General features: G+C 48.2%; 1 protein-coding gene across 1 annotated transcript; it reads left to right on the top strand.

Annotated features, from left to right (window-relative positions):
• Positions 1 to 1,552: 1,552 nt before the first annotated feature.
• Positions 1,553 to 14,653, top strand: coro1a.L (coronin, actin binding protein, 1A L homeolog). Its single transcript, XM_041577419.1, is given in 12 exon segments — positions 1,553 to 1,689; positions 2,596 to 2,801; positions 5,691 to 5,813; positions 6,171 to 6,300; positions 7,462 to 7,576; positions 7,578 to 7,629; positions 12,440 to 12,559; positions 12,648 to 12,752; positions 12,824 to 12,969; positions 13,238 to 13,295; positions 13,440 to 13,661; positions 14,246 to 14,653. Coding segments are annotated over 11 exon segments (1,374 nt in total). The 5' UTR covers positions 1,553 to 1,689; positions 2,596 to 2,603; the 3' UTR covers positions 14,351 to 14,653.
• Positions 14,654 to 14,725: the final 72 nt, after the last annotated feature.

Genomic DNA, 14,725 nt, shown 5'->3' on the forward strand with positions numbered 1-14,725 from the left:
ACTATTTATTTATTATTTACTGTTCCCCTGGGGGCAATACAGGTGGGAGGGAGACATTGGTGAAGAAAAGAGAAATAAGGAAGAGGCAGAGAAGGGTCTGGGGCAGGAGAGAGAGGGAGAGGGGGGGCATATTAAGGACAAATATACAGATGAAATAGAGAAAACGGAGCAGAAAATGAAGTTACAGATATAAGAGAGAGAGAGAGTTGAGTGGCCCCTGAGTGGGAGGTTCCAGGGTGGGGCCCCTGCCAGTCATGTCTGACACTGAGGAGATTCCACTTACTGACACTGAGCACAAGAGGGGGGGGGCTCTGACACTCATCTGTACTGGGAATGGAGCAAAGGAGAGTGGGGGGGGGCAGTTATAGTGGGAGGGGATTTGAGATTAGGGGGTTACAGTGAGGGGGTGTTAGAAGGAAGGTTTGGGGGGTTGATCCCATATATAAATGTAATTGATCAGCACAGGATGATAAAAGACCCCCCAGTTCATCTAATTGACCCCCATGTGCCCCCACCTTGCTGCCTTGTCCCATCTCCCTACTGGGGGTGAATTGCCTTTTCTTGGGCCCCCAAATCTGCTGCTGCTGTTATTTTTCTCACTGGCCCCCCCTAGAGTTGCCACATGGGGGGGGGATGTTGGTGACGGATGAAAGTGTCAGAATTAGGGGAGAGTTTGTTCCGTGTGATTGGGGGACTGTCAGTGGGTTTGGGGGTATGACGGGGGGGGGCCGGGGGTGTAACAATTAGATGGGGGCACTGGGCATCACTGGGGGGGGTCGTGTCATTAGGAACAAACAGGAGATACAAAGGTCGGGGGCTGCTGGGAGTCTTCATGTGGTACAAGGGCCCCCGTCTTATGATTAATACACAGACATTAGTGCTGGGGGCCCCACATGACTCATTTCTTCTGATATTTACCCCCCCCCAGTGGCAACTTGTGTGAGTCACACGACCCCTGGGTTTGGTCAATTGGGGGCCATTGTCAGGGGGTCATTATTGGAGGGGGGTAAGTGTTGCAGTTGGTCAATGAGGAAGTGGTTTGTGTTTATTAAAAGGGAAATGAAGTAAGTGACAAATGTTGCACCACGGGGGGGGGGTTAGTACTGAACTACAATGTGTTATGGGGGGGCAGGGATGATAATTAGTGGGAGAGAAATAGATAAGTGGGGGCAGATATGGTTGGGGGGGGCAGAAAGGGATCAGGAGGAGATTCATAGAGGTGACGGGGGGGCAGATAAGATCACAAGGGGGGTACAGAGATGGGGGGGTCAGACCACGATGGGCCCATCTTCCATTTAACCCCTTCTACAACAGACCCTACATTAACCCCTCCCTGTCCAGAGTTGACATCCAGCCCCACCCCCATAATTCTCTATTAACTCCTTCACTGCCTCCGATGTACCGACCGTTGGTCTAATGAGACTTTCAGTTCAGCCCAGTTACCCCTTTAACCCCTCAAACCCAAAGGCATTTCACGTATAAATCATCAGCCCATTAGTGATCACCAGACTGGCCCTGGGGGGGAGGTTGCAGATGATTTCTCTATTAACCCCTCCTCTGCTGGATAGGAGCGAAAGGTTCAGCCCAAGTTTCCTGCCCCCCCCCCGTCTCTTGCAGAAAAGAAGAACTTGAGAGAGAGAAAAAGAGACAGAGCGAGAGAGAAGCGACTTCCCCACAGACACAACTCAGGTACAGACCAGGGCACTGGGCAGGGGTTTGGTTATTTGGGGCAGGAGAGGGTTAATCAGGAGAGTATAAATCATGGCATAGACTGGGCAGGGTATGGGTTAATGGGACAGACTAATCATTGGGACATAGAATGGGGCGTGTAAGAGTTAATTGGGGCACAGAACTGGGAACTGAAAGGTTCATCAGGACAGAGACTAGGGCAGCAGAGGGTTAATCAGCGAATGCCAGTGGGGGGGGCAGGTAGTTGACTCCACAATTGGGGTACATGCGGGTGCAGACAAGATGTTGGGGTGACTGAGTTACTGGGCACTGACCGGGGGTCCGTTTTGAAACTTGGGGGGAGACATTGGTCTCTCTCTGTTTTCTCCATTTGTCACTCACTCTCAGCCCTTACTCACTCTCCCACTCACTCTCCCCTCCCTCTTTACTCACATTCTCCCCACTTTCCCCTCAATTTCTTCCCTCATTTCCACCTATTGACCCTCCCCGACTCTCTCCTCTGTCACTCAGCTCCTCACTAACTCTCTTCTCACTCACTCACTCACTCACTCACTCTTTCATCCCTTCATACCTCACTCACTCAATCACAAATCACTGAATTCCCTGGTATCAGGCTCCTTGAGATAATCCTTCCCCCCACTCACTGCTGCACTCACTCTCCTGCCTCACTCACCTCTCATTTACTCCATTATCCTTCACCCCACACTCAGCTTTTCTCTTGTCTCTTTTATATGACACTTGTCCTTCCTTCCCTCCTGCATTTCCCATGATCCTCTCTGAGCCTTCCCGCCTGCATTTCCCATGATCCTCTCTGAGCCTTCCCGCCTGCATTTCCCATGATCCTCTCTGAGCCTTCCCTCCTGCATTTCCCATGATCCTCTCTGAGCCGTGCCATTCTCCCAGCAGGCAGCAGCATGAGTAGGAAGGTTGTTCGCACCAGTAAGTTCCGCCATGTTTTTGGCCAAGCGGTTAAAGCCGACCAATGTTACGACGATATCCGGGTCTCTCAGAACACCTGGGACTCCAACTTCTGCTGCGTCAACCCCAAATTCCTGGCCATAGTGGTAGAGGCCAGCGGAGGCGGGGCCTTCATGGTACTGCCCCTCTCTAAGGTGAGTCACACACCTGTACCTGTAGGTGACTAACCCTGAGTGAGCATTGAGCAGTCACTCACCCAGGAGCTGAGTGGGGCACTGTTGCTGGGAGATGTTTGAGGTAACACTAAATAGCAGGCTGTGTGAGTGAAATGGGGGGTATGTAGTCCTATATAGTCAGTTGGTTAGTGAGTGGTGGGGACTATACATTTGTTAGTGAGTCAGAAGACAGCAGTGCACATGTGTTAGTGCAGGAGCAGCAGAGAGACAGGATGTGGCTGATACAGGAAGCTGAGGGCGGGAGGTGCAGGTGCACAGCTGACAGTCAGTGAGGAGCTCACTCATAAAGTGACAGAGAGGTTTGTGCCACTAAACAGCCCAGGACTGACAGTTAGAACTGAGCTCAGCTTGGGGGGGAGGGCACAAATATTTCCCATTGAGCAGAAAGATCTCAATGAGACCAACTCCTGGGGAAACCATTGTTGTCTGCAGAGCTCACACTCTGGCCTTCACCCTGAAATGAGGGAAATTCTCAATAAAAATCTCAATACGGTTTTGTCCAAATCTTGAAAGAATAAAACTTGTAACCCCGCCCCTTTTCCCCTCCAATCTACAAACTTGCCCAGTTTCAGTTTAGTGCAGAGAATGGTTTGTTCTGTTTGAGCTTAGGACAGGTAGCGCTTTGGGTAAGTAGTTAATATAGGGCTGGGTAGTTACTATAGGGGATAAGTAGTTAATATAGGGCTGGGTAGTTAATACAGGGGTTGGATAGTTACTATAGGGGATAAGTAGTTAATATAGGGGCTGGGTAGTTACTATAGGGGATAAGTAGTTAATATAGGGGTTGGGTAGTTACCATAGAGGTTGGGTAGTTACTATAGGGGATAAGTAGTTAATATAGGGCTGGGTAGTTAATATAGGGGGTTCGGTAGTTACTATAGGGGATAAGTAGTTAATATAGGGCTGGGTAGTTAAAATAGGGGTTGGGTAGTTACCATAGAGGTTGGGTAGTTACTATAGGGGATAGGTAGTTAATATAGGGGTTGGGTAGTTACTATAGGGGATAAGTAGTTAATATAGGGCTGGGTAGTTAATATAGGGGTTGGGTAGTTACTATAGGGGATAAGTAGTTAATATAGGGCTGGGTAGTTAATATAGGGGTTGGGTAGTTACTATAGGGGATAAGTAGTTACTATAGGGCTGGGTAGTTACTATAGGGGATAAGTAGTTAATATAGGGGTTGGGTAGTTACCATAGAGGTTGGGTAGTTACTATAGGGGATAAGTAGTTAATATAGGGCTGGGTAGTTAATATAGGGGTTGGGTAGTTACTATAGGGGTTGGGTAGTTACTATAGGGGTGGGTAGTTACCATAGAGGTTGGGTAGTTACTATAGGGGTGGGGTAGTTACTATAGGGGATAAGTAGTTAATATAGGGGTAGGTAGTTAATATAGGGTTGGGTAGTTACTATAGGGGTTGGGTAGTTACTTTAGGGCTTGGTAGTTAATATAGGGGGTGGGTAGCTAATATGGGGGGTGGGTAGTTAATATAGAGAGCTGAAGGCCCAGATCACACAGTCGGTAGAGGATGTAGGAGGGGAGGGGGGGATGAGACAATGGCCCCAGTGTGTCCCCATGACTGTGAGTGAGTTTGGGGGGTGTGACCTCCTCAGGGGGGAGTCTTATGATCAGGAGGGAGGGGGATTAACCCATTCAGTGCCTGTCCTGGTGTTACATTACATCGGAGGGCGAGAGAGTGAATATACAGAGAGGTCACATGATCCCCCCTGTGACTGCAGGTCAGGCTGGTGCTGCCAGTGGAGAGGGGGCAGAAACTGGTGCCACTGGGGGGGGGGGGTTCTAAATTCCCAGCAGATATATTGTTGATTGCTTGTGCCCAGGTACATCTGTCGCTCTGCTTGTCCCCCTCCCACCATTCTGTATTTATGTCCCATGTGACCGGCAGGTGACAGTTTAAACTTGCCGCCAGTGGGAGTGTCCCAGGATGCATTGCAGCTCAGTGGGTGTTAGAGTGTCGGTGCAGCAGAGGAAGTGTCAGACCGCAGCTCATTCTTCTCCTTATTTGGTCTTTCTCTGCGCCTCTCTCTCATGTGACACCCCAGTAACACCAGCCCGGGGGGGGGGGAATTAGGGGCCTACCCCCCACCCCGATGGTGCAACTGGGGGTACCAAGACAACTTTTTGGAAACTTTTTTTTACAAAACAATAGAATTTCTCATGTTTCAGCATTTGTTGCCTTTGTACTATTAGCCATGAAATATTGGGGTTCACTGATGGGCAGATCACCTGATTCTCTTGTGATTTTCATATAACTTGCTGCCTTATGTTATGAGGTTGTATAATGTTGTTATGAGGGTGCCTATAGGTTGGACACTTGACTTTAACCCTTTCTGTGCCAGCACTGTTATTAATAGGGAAGGAAGATAATTGTTGAACCCCAGAACCTACAAACCAGAAACTCTGTGAGCCCAAAAAAACAGATCTATGGCTGAGCTTCATTCTAAAGGGGAAGACAATGTGCTGCCCCCTGCTGGCTAAACCCAGACTGACAGTCAGACTAAGGGTCTAATAGGGGCAGGTTTGGATCTGTTACCCCCATACTCCCCTAAACTGCCCCCCCCTCCTGGGCAGTAGTTGGACTCAGTGGTCTGGATGTTGCAGGAGACGTACGGCCACTAGGGGTCTCTGTTTCACTGGCAACTGTACGTTGTACCCTAAATCTTTATTCTATAAACACATTAACAAATAAACATTGGAATAAACAGAAACCTGCAGAATAGGACAAAGCAGAACATAGAGTTATAGGCAGGGTTTATTTGCCCTTTAATCAGCAGATGAGCAATGTGAGGCCACAGGTGAGAGACAATATTCTCTGTTCTCTCTGCAGACGGGGCGTCTGGACAAGTCTCAGCCTGTGGTTTGTGGTCACACTGGGCCAGTACTGGATATTGACTGGTGCCCCCATAATGACAATGTCATTGCCAGCGGATCAGAGGACTGCAGTGTCATGGTAAGCAGTGCATTGTGGGTAATGCTATGGGCTCCCAGTGCATTGTGGGTATAGGAAGAGGATGGTATGGGCTCCCAGTGCATTGTGGGTATAGGAAGAGGATGGTATGGGCTCCCAGTGCATTGTGGGTATAGGGAGAGGATGGTATGGGCTCCCAGTGCATTGTGGGTATAGAGAGGGGATGCTATGGGCTCCCAGTGCATTGTGGGTATAGAGAGAGGATGGTATGGGCTCCCAGTGCATTGTGGGTATAGAGAGGGGATGCTATGGGCTCCCAGTGCATTGTGGGTATATAGAGGGGATGGTATGGGCTCCCAGTGCATTGTGGGTATAAGTAAATACATGTGTCTCTTGCAGGTGTGGGAGATTCCGGATGGAGGGCTGACTCGCTCACTCACAGAACCACTAGTTACACTGGAGGGACACACAAAGCGAGTGGGAATTGTCCTGTGGCACCCCACAGCTCTGAATATACTGCTGAGTGCAGGTAGGTAGTGACTGGCAGTTAGAGTGAGGGCAGCGCAGGCAGTTAGAGTGAGGGTAGTGCAGGCAGTTAGAGTGAGGGCTGAGCAGGCAGTTAGAGTGAGGGCAGAGCAGGCAGTTAGAGTGAGGGCAGAGCAGGCAGTTAGTGTGAGGGCAGCGCAGGCAGTTAGTGTGAGGGCAGCGTAGGCAGTTAGAGTGAGGGCTAAGCAGGCAGTTAGAGTGAGGGCAGAGCAGGCAGTTAGTGTGAGGGCAGCGCAGGCAGTTAGTGTGAGGGCTGAGCAGGCAGTTAGAGTGAGGGCAGCGTAGGCAGTTAGAGTGAGGGCTGAGCAGGCAGTTAGAGTGAGGGCAGAGCAGGCAGTTAGTGTGAGGGTAGTGCAGGCAGTTAGAGTGAGGGCTTAGCAGGCAGTTAGAGTGAGGGCAGAGCAGGCAGTTAGAGTGAGGGTAGTGCAGGCAGTTAGAGTGAGGGCTGAGCAGGCAGTTAGAGTGAGGGCAGAGCAGGCAGTTAGAGTGAGGGCAGAGCAGGCAGTTAGTGGAGGCAGCGCAGGCAGTTAGTGTGAGGGCAGCGTAGGCAGTTAGAGTGAGGCTAAGCAGGCAGTTAGAGTGAGGCAGAGCAGGCAGTTAGTGAGGGCAGCGCAGGCAGTTAGTGTGAGGGCTGAGCAGGCAGTTAGAGTGAGGGCAGCGTAGGCAGTTAGAGTGAGGGCTGAGCAGGCAGTTAGAGTGAGGGCAGAGCAGGCAGTTAGTGTGAGGGCAGCGCAGGCAGTTAGTGTGAGGGCTGAGCAGGCAGTTAGAGTGAGGGCAGCGTAGGCAGTTAGAGTGAGGGCTGAGCAGGCAGTTAGAGTGAGGGCAGAGCAGGCAGTTAGTGTGAGGGTAGTGCAGGCAGTTAGAGTGAGGGCTTAGCAGGCAGTTAGAGTGAGGGCAGAGCAGGCAGTTAGAGTGAGGGTAGTGCAGGCAGTTAGAGTGAGGGCTGAGCAGGCAGTTAGAGTGAGGGCAGAGCAGGCAGTTAGAGTGAGGGCAGAGCAGGCAGTTAGTGTGAGGGCAGCGCAGACAGTAAGCGTGAGGGCAGCGCAGGCAGTTAGAGTGAGGGCTGAGCAGGCAGTTAGTGTGAGGACTGAGATGACCAATCAGACTAGACAAACACTGGCCAACTGTCTCCTCTCTGTGCCAGGCTGTGACAATGTGATCATGATCTGGGACGTGGGCGCGGGGCAGGGCGTTATCTCTATAGATGAGACACACACAGACCTCATATACAGTGTTGCCTGGAACCCAAGTGGCAGCCTCTCTGTACTCCTGTAAGGACAAGAAACATCCATAATATGAATCATGTACCCCAGTGTAACGCCTAATACTGACATCAGTGTACCAGTTATGCCATGATGTGACCACCTCATGCCCCAGTGTTATACCATTATACTTGGCACTTCAGTATCCAGTGAAAGTCACCCATATACTGACATCAGACCCATGTGGTCCCATATCTGACATCATGTACCCCAGTGTATACCCCATAATATTGACATTCATGTACTCCAGTGTATACCCCATACTACTGACATTCGTGTACCCCAGTGTATACCCCATAATACTGACACTCATGTACCCCAGTGTATACCCCATAATACTGACACTCGTACCCAGTGTATACCCCATAATACTGACACTCATGTACCCCAGTGTATACCCCATAATACTGACACTCGTACCCTAGTGTATACCCCATAATACTGACACTCATGTACCTCAGTGTATACCCCATGATAGTGACACTCATGTACCCCAGTGTATACCCCATAATACTGACACTCATGTACCCCAGTGTATACCCCATGATACTGACACTCATGTACCCCAGTGTATACCCATAATACTGACACTCATGTACCTCAGTGTATACCCCATAATATGACACTCATGTACCTCAGTGTATACCCATAATACTGACACTCATGTACCCCAGTGTATACCCCATAATACTGACACTCATGTACCCCAGTGTATACCCCATAATACTGACACTCATGTACCCCAGTGTATACCCCATAATACTGACACTCATGTACCCCAGTGTATACCCCATAATACTGACACTCATGTACCCCAGTGTATACCCCATAATACTGACATTCATGTACCCCAGTGTATACCCCATAATACTGACACTCGTACCCTAGTGTATACCCCATAATACTGACACTCATGTACCCCAGTGTATACCCCATAATACTGACACTCTGTACCCCAGTGTATACCCCATAATACTGACACTTGTACCCCAGTGTATACCCCATAATACTGACACTCATGTACCCCAGTGTATACCCCATAATACTGACACTCGTGTACCCCAGTGTATACCCCATAATACTGACACTCAGGTACCCCAGTGTATACCCCATAATACTGACACTCATGTACCCCAGTGTATACCCCATAATACTGACACTCGTACCCTAGTGTATACCCCATAATACTGACACTCGTACCCTAGTGTATACCCCATAATACTGACACTCATGTACCTCAGTGTATACCCCATGATACTGACACTCATGTACCCCAGTGTATACCCCATAATACTGACACTCATGTACCCCAGTGTATACCCCATAATACTGACACTCATGTACCCCAGTGTATACCCCATAATACTGACACTCATGTACCCCAGTGTATACCCCATGATAGTGACACTCATGTACCCCAGTGTATACCCCATAATACTGACACTCATGTACCCCAGTGTATACCCCATAATACTGACACTCATGTACCCCAGTGTATACCCCATAATACTGACACTCATGTACCCAGTGTATACCCTAATACTGAACTCATGTACCAGTGTATACCCCATAATACTGACATTCATGTACCCAGTGTATACCCCATAATACTGACACTCAGTACCCAGTGTATACCCAAATACTGACACTCATGTACCCCAGTGTATACCCATAATACTGACACTCATGTACCCAGTGTATACCCCATAATACTGACACTCATGTACCCAGTGTATACCCATATATGACACTCATGTACCCCAGTGTATACCCATATACTGACACTCATGTACCCAGTGTATACCCATAATACTGACACTCATGTACCCAGTGTATACCCCATAATACTGACACTCGTACCCAGTGTATACCCCATAATACTGACATTCATGTACCCCAGTGTATACCCCATAATACTGACACTCGTACCCAGTGTATACCCATAATACTGACACTCGTACCCGTGTATACCCCATAATACTGACACTCATGTACCCAGTGTATACCCCATAATACTGACATCAGTCGTACCCAGATAGTGAATCATTACAGTGCCCATAATACTGACACTCATGTACCCCAGTGTATACCCATGATATGACACTCATGTACCCAGTGTATACCCATAATACTGACACTGTACAGTGTACCAAGCACTCGAGTGTATACCCCATAATACTGACACTCAGTACCCAGTGTATACCCCATAATACTGACACTCAGTACCCAGTGTATACCCCATATATGAACTGTACCAGTGATACCCATATCTGATTACCCCAGTGTATACCCATAATACTGACACTCATGTCAGTGTTACCCCAGATAGTGATGTACTGCCCATAATACTGACACTCATGTACCCCAGTGTATACCCATAATACTGACACTCGTACCCAGTGTATACCCCATAATACTGACATCATGTACCCCAGTGTATACCCCATAATACTGACATCGTACCAGTGTATACCCCATAATATGACCTCGTACCCCAGGTATACCCATAATACTGACATTCATGTACCCAGTGTATACCCATAATACTGACATCAGTACCCAGTTTACCATATATGAACGTACCCAGTGTATACCTAAATGACACTCATGTACCCAGTGTATACCCATAATACTGACACTCTGTACCCCAGTGTATACCCATATACTGACACTCGTACATGTATACTATACGAATTGTACCCAGTGTATACCCATAATGACATCGTCCAGTGATACATATCTCATGTACCCAGTTATATATACTGACACCATGATTATACTAACTGCATCATGTACCCCAATGTATACCCCATGATACTGACACTCATGTCCCATGTTACCCCATGATTGTGTCCAGTGATACCCCATGATACTGACACTCATGTACCCCAGTGTATACCCATAATACTGACACTCATGTACCCCAGTGTATACCCATAATACTGACACTCATGTACCCCAAAATTATTTTAAATATGTTAATAGTAAAAAACAAATGAAGCAGGAGGGTGACCTTGATATCAGAGGGGTCAGCTGTTGATGAAACAAATAAAAGCGCAGATCTGAACTCATTTTTCATTGTCTACACAAATAAGGAACCAGTTAATGAAGGTTTAATCTTAACAGTCCCAATTCTAGTAATATAACTAATGATGCATGGTTCACACATGAGGAAATTCAAAAGAGACTAGAACATGTTAAGATTAACACAAGGTCCAGGCCAGATGGTATCATCCCAGGTAATTAGCGAGCTTAGCTCTGTGATTGCCAACCTTTACTTCATTTTCAGGATTATTGAGATCTGGCATAGTGCGAGGACTGGCGAATTGCTAATGTGGTGCCTCTTTTCAAAAAGGATCCCGTTCCAGCCTCAAATATAGCCAGTTAGTCTGACGTCAGTGGTAGAAAGCTTTCGAAGGGTTAATAAAGGATAAGATACTGGACTTCATAGCAAATCTTATACTATGAGTGTGTGTCAGACTAACTTAATTTCTTTTTATGAGAATGTAAGTAGAGACTGGATTCTGGATGGCAGTGATGTGATTACTAGACTTGCTAAGCATTTGATACAGTGTCACACAGAAGGTTACTGGTTAATGAAGGAATGTTGGCCTGGAACATAGTATTTGTACCTGGATAGAGAACTGGCTAAAAGATAGACTACAAAGAGTGGTGGTAAATGGAACGTTTTCTAATTGGACCAGTGTTGTTAGTGGAGTACCGCAGGGCTCTGTACTAGGTCCCTTGCTTTTCAACTTGTTTATTAATGACCTGGAGGTGCCATTGAAAGTACTGTTTCTATTTGTGCAGATGAGACTAAATTGTGCAGAACTATAGGTTCCATGCAGGATGCTGCCACTTTGCACAGTGATTTGTCTAAACTGGAAAACTGGGCAGCAAACTGGAAAATGAGGTTCAATGTTGATAAATGCAGGTTATGCACTTTGGCAAAAATAATATAAATGCAAGTTATACACTAAATGGCAGTGTGTTGGGAGTTTCCTTAAATGAGAAGGATCTAGGGGTCTTTGTAGATAACAAGTTGTCTAATTCTGGGCAGTGTCATTCTGTGGCTACTAAAGCAAATAAAGTTCTTGTATAAAAAAGGGCATTAACTCAAGGGATGAAACATAATTGTGTCACTTTATAGGTCCCTGGTGAGGCCTCATCTGGAGTATGGGGGCAGTTTTGGACTCCAGTCCTTAAGAGGGATATAAATGAGCTGGAGAGAGTGCAGAGACTAAGTGCAACTAAACTGGTTAGAGGGAGGGAAGAGTTAAATTATGAGGGGAGACTGACAAGGTTGGGGTTGTTTTCTCTGGGGGAAAAAGGCGCTTGTGAGGGGACATGATTAGACTTTACAAGTACATTAGAGGACATTATAGACAAATAGCAGGGGACCTTTTTACCCATAAAGAGAATCACGTACCAGAGGCCTCCCCTTCAGACTAGAGGAAAAGAAGTTTCATTTAAAGGAACAGAGTAGGGGGTTCATCACAGTGAGGACAGTGAGGTTGGGGAATGCACTGCCGGGTGATGATTCAGTTAATGACTATAAGAGGGACTTGGATGATTTCTTGGACAGACATAATACAAAGGCTATTGTGATAATAAACTCTATAGTTAGTATAGATATGGGTATATATCATTTATGTGACAGTAGGGAGGGGTGTGTGTATGGGGCTGGGTTTTCATTTGGAGGGGTTGAACTTGATTGACTTTGTCTTTTTACATCCGATGTAACTATGTGTATACCCCATAATACTGACACTCATGTACCCCAAAATTGTGATACTCATGTACCCCAGTGTATACCCCTTGATATTGTACCCCAGTAGATCACACCCTCTGATTTCACAGGAGAAGGAAAAGCCCCACGAGGGCAGCCGGCCGGTCCGCGCCATATTTGTTTCTGATGAGCAAATACTGACCACGGGGTTCAGCCGCATGAGCGAGAGACAAGTGGCCCTGTGGGACCTGGTGAGTGGGGGCTGTGGGGGGAGGAGTGGGTGGGGGCATGTGAGGGACACTAGAATATGGAGGGACCCACTGTCCTTTCCCCCCACAGAAATCCCTGAATGAGCCCCTGACCCTGCAGGAGTTGGACACGAGCAGTGGAGTCCTCATTCCCTTCTTCGACCCCGACACCAACGTTGTGTATCTGTGCGGGAAGGTAAGTGGCCCTTTTCCCATGGGGCAGAGGGGCAACATGTATGAGACTGATGGGGGGTCTCTATGTGACAGGGGGACAGCAGTATCCGCTACTTCGAGGTGACGGACGAGGCCCCCTACGTGCACTACCTGTCCCTGTACACCAGTAAGGATTCCCAGAGGGGGATGGGCTACATGCCTAAACGGGGCCTCGAGGTCAATAAATGTGAGATTGCCCGGTAAGTACCACCCTCCTGATCCACCCATTACTGATCCCTGCACAGCATCCCACCCCACCAGAGAATTACACCCCGCCCCCTGCAGAGCATCTCACCCTGCCCCCTGCAGAGTATTACACCTATTACTGATCCCTGCAGAATATTACACCCTGCCCCCTGAAGAATCTCACCCTGCAGAGTATTACACAACACCCTCTGCAGAGCATGACACCTGCCCCCTACAGAGCATTACAGATCTTCTCACTGGCGCCCCCTGGTTTTGTTTCAGGTTCTACAAACTGCATGAAAGGAAGTGTGAGCCCATAATCATGACTGTCCCACGCAAGGTAAGTGACCCCCACAGCTACACATCTCATACAGGGAATTTACCTATGGGGCAGGGTGGGTATGTGATTAACCCCAGGGGCAGAGGTCAAGGTTGGGGGTTCAAGACAAGCACCCCACACCCGATTTTCTTTCCCTTCCTGCAGTCAGACCTGTTCCAGGAGGATTTGTACCCCAACACGGTGGGGCCCGAACCTGCCCTGACAGCAGAGGAGTGGCTGGGGGGAAAGGACGCCGGCCCCTTGCTCATCTCTTTGCGGGAAGGTTATGCCCCGAGCAAGAGCCGAGAACTCAAAATCACCAAGAACGTCCTGAACACGCGGCTCCCCAAAAGCGTTGGGTCGACCAACAAGAGCGGAAGCAGCGGGGTAAGAGAACTGGGGGACTAACTGCCTGTTTCCTGAGCTCCAGCAGCTCTGTACATGGCACTTGCACAAAGGACACACCCCCATCACACATTTGCTCAAATATTTGAGTTTTCAGGGAGTTGTGGGAGGAGTCTGCTGTATAACACAGAGTAGGGTTTCAGGGTTATTATTATTACATACAGAGCTGATAATAGAAGCAGAGAGATGTACATAAAGGCTCCTTGTGGTCAGACATGAAGGGGAAGTGGAGCTGACAGAACAGTTCTAGGTTATATGGGAGGAGCCAGTTTGCAGAAGAGCTCAGAGATCAGAGAAGTAAAGGGGGGGGGGGGTAATTTTGCAAAATCACTTTGCTGCTTCACTTGCACCAAATGGCACACAGATTGGGTCAGTGGTTTATATGCAAAGTAGGTGTGGGGCGGGGCTTAGAAGCCGCAGGAAAGAGAGAGAATGTCTGGCTCCTGCCCAGGAAGTGGGGAAATCTTCCCTTACTCATAGACCTTTGTGAAATGAAAGGAGAGGAGATTGGTGGAGGGGGGTGACTATCCCGTCCCATATGATTGAGGATTTTCCTCTACTTGCAGGAGCCGGCGCTGGAGCAGATCCTGGAGCAGATAAAGCAGCTGAGAGTCACAATACAGGGACTGGAGAAGCGAGTGGCGGAGCTGGAGGAGAAAGCGGCCAATTAACTGCAGCCGTCACCCTCCCATTCCCTCATCTCATTCCAAATTCTAATACATTGCAGTGAATGGTACAATACACACTGAAAGAGCCTTGTGTTTAACTGGTGCTCGACTAATAATGTTCCCCATATCAATAGAATAAGATCCCTGGGGCCCCCATTGAGTCCAACTCCCAGAAGGCCGCACCCTCCCTGTACAGACAGGACCCAAAATAGGTCAATACGCCGTCAGAACACAGGCCTGATTGAATTGTTTTCTTCCAGCACTCAAGGTGTTAAACTCATTTTGCCAATAAACAATAAAATGTGACTCGTGAGTGTTGTTGTGGGAGGGTGGGGGCATTGCCAAGCGGGGGGCACACCTAATCCTCACGGGCACAGA

This window comes from Xenopus laevis, chromosome 9_10L (genome assembly GCF_017654675.1).
Source record: "Xenopus laevis strain J_2021 chromosome 9_10L, Xenopus_laevis_v10.1, whole genome shotgun sequence".
NCBI lineage: Eukaryota > Metazoa > Chordata > Amphibia > Anura > Pipidae > Xenopus > Xenopus laevis.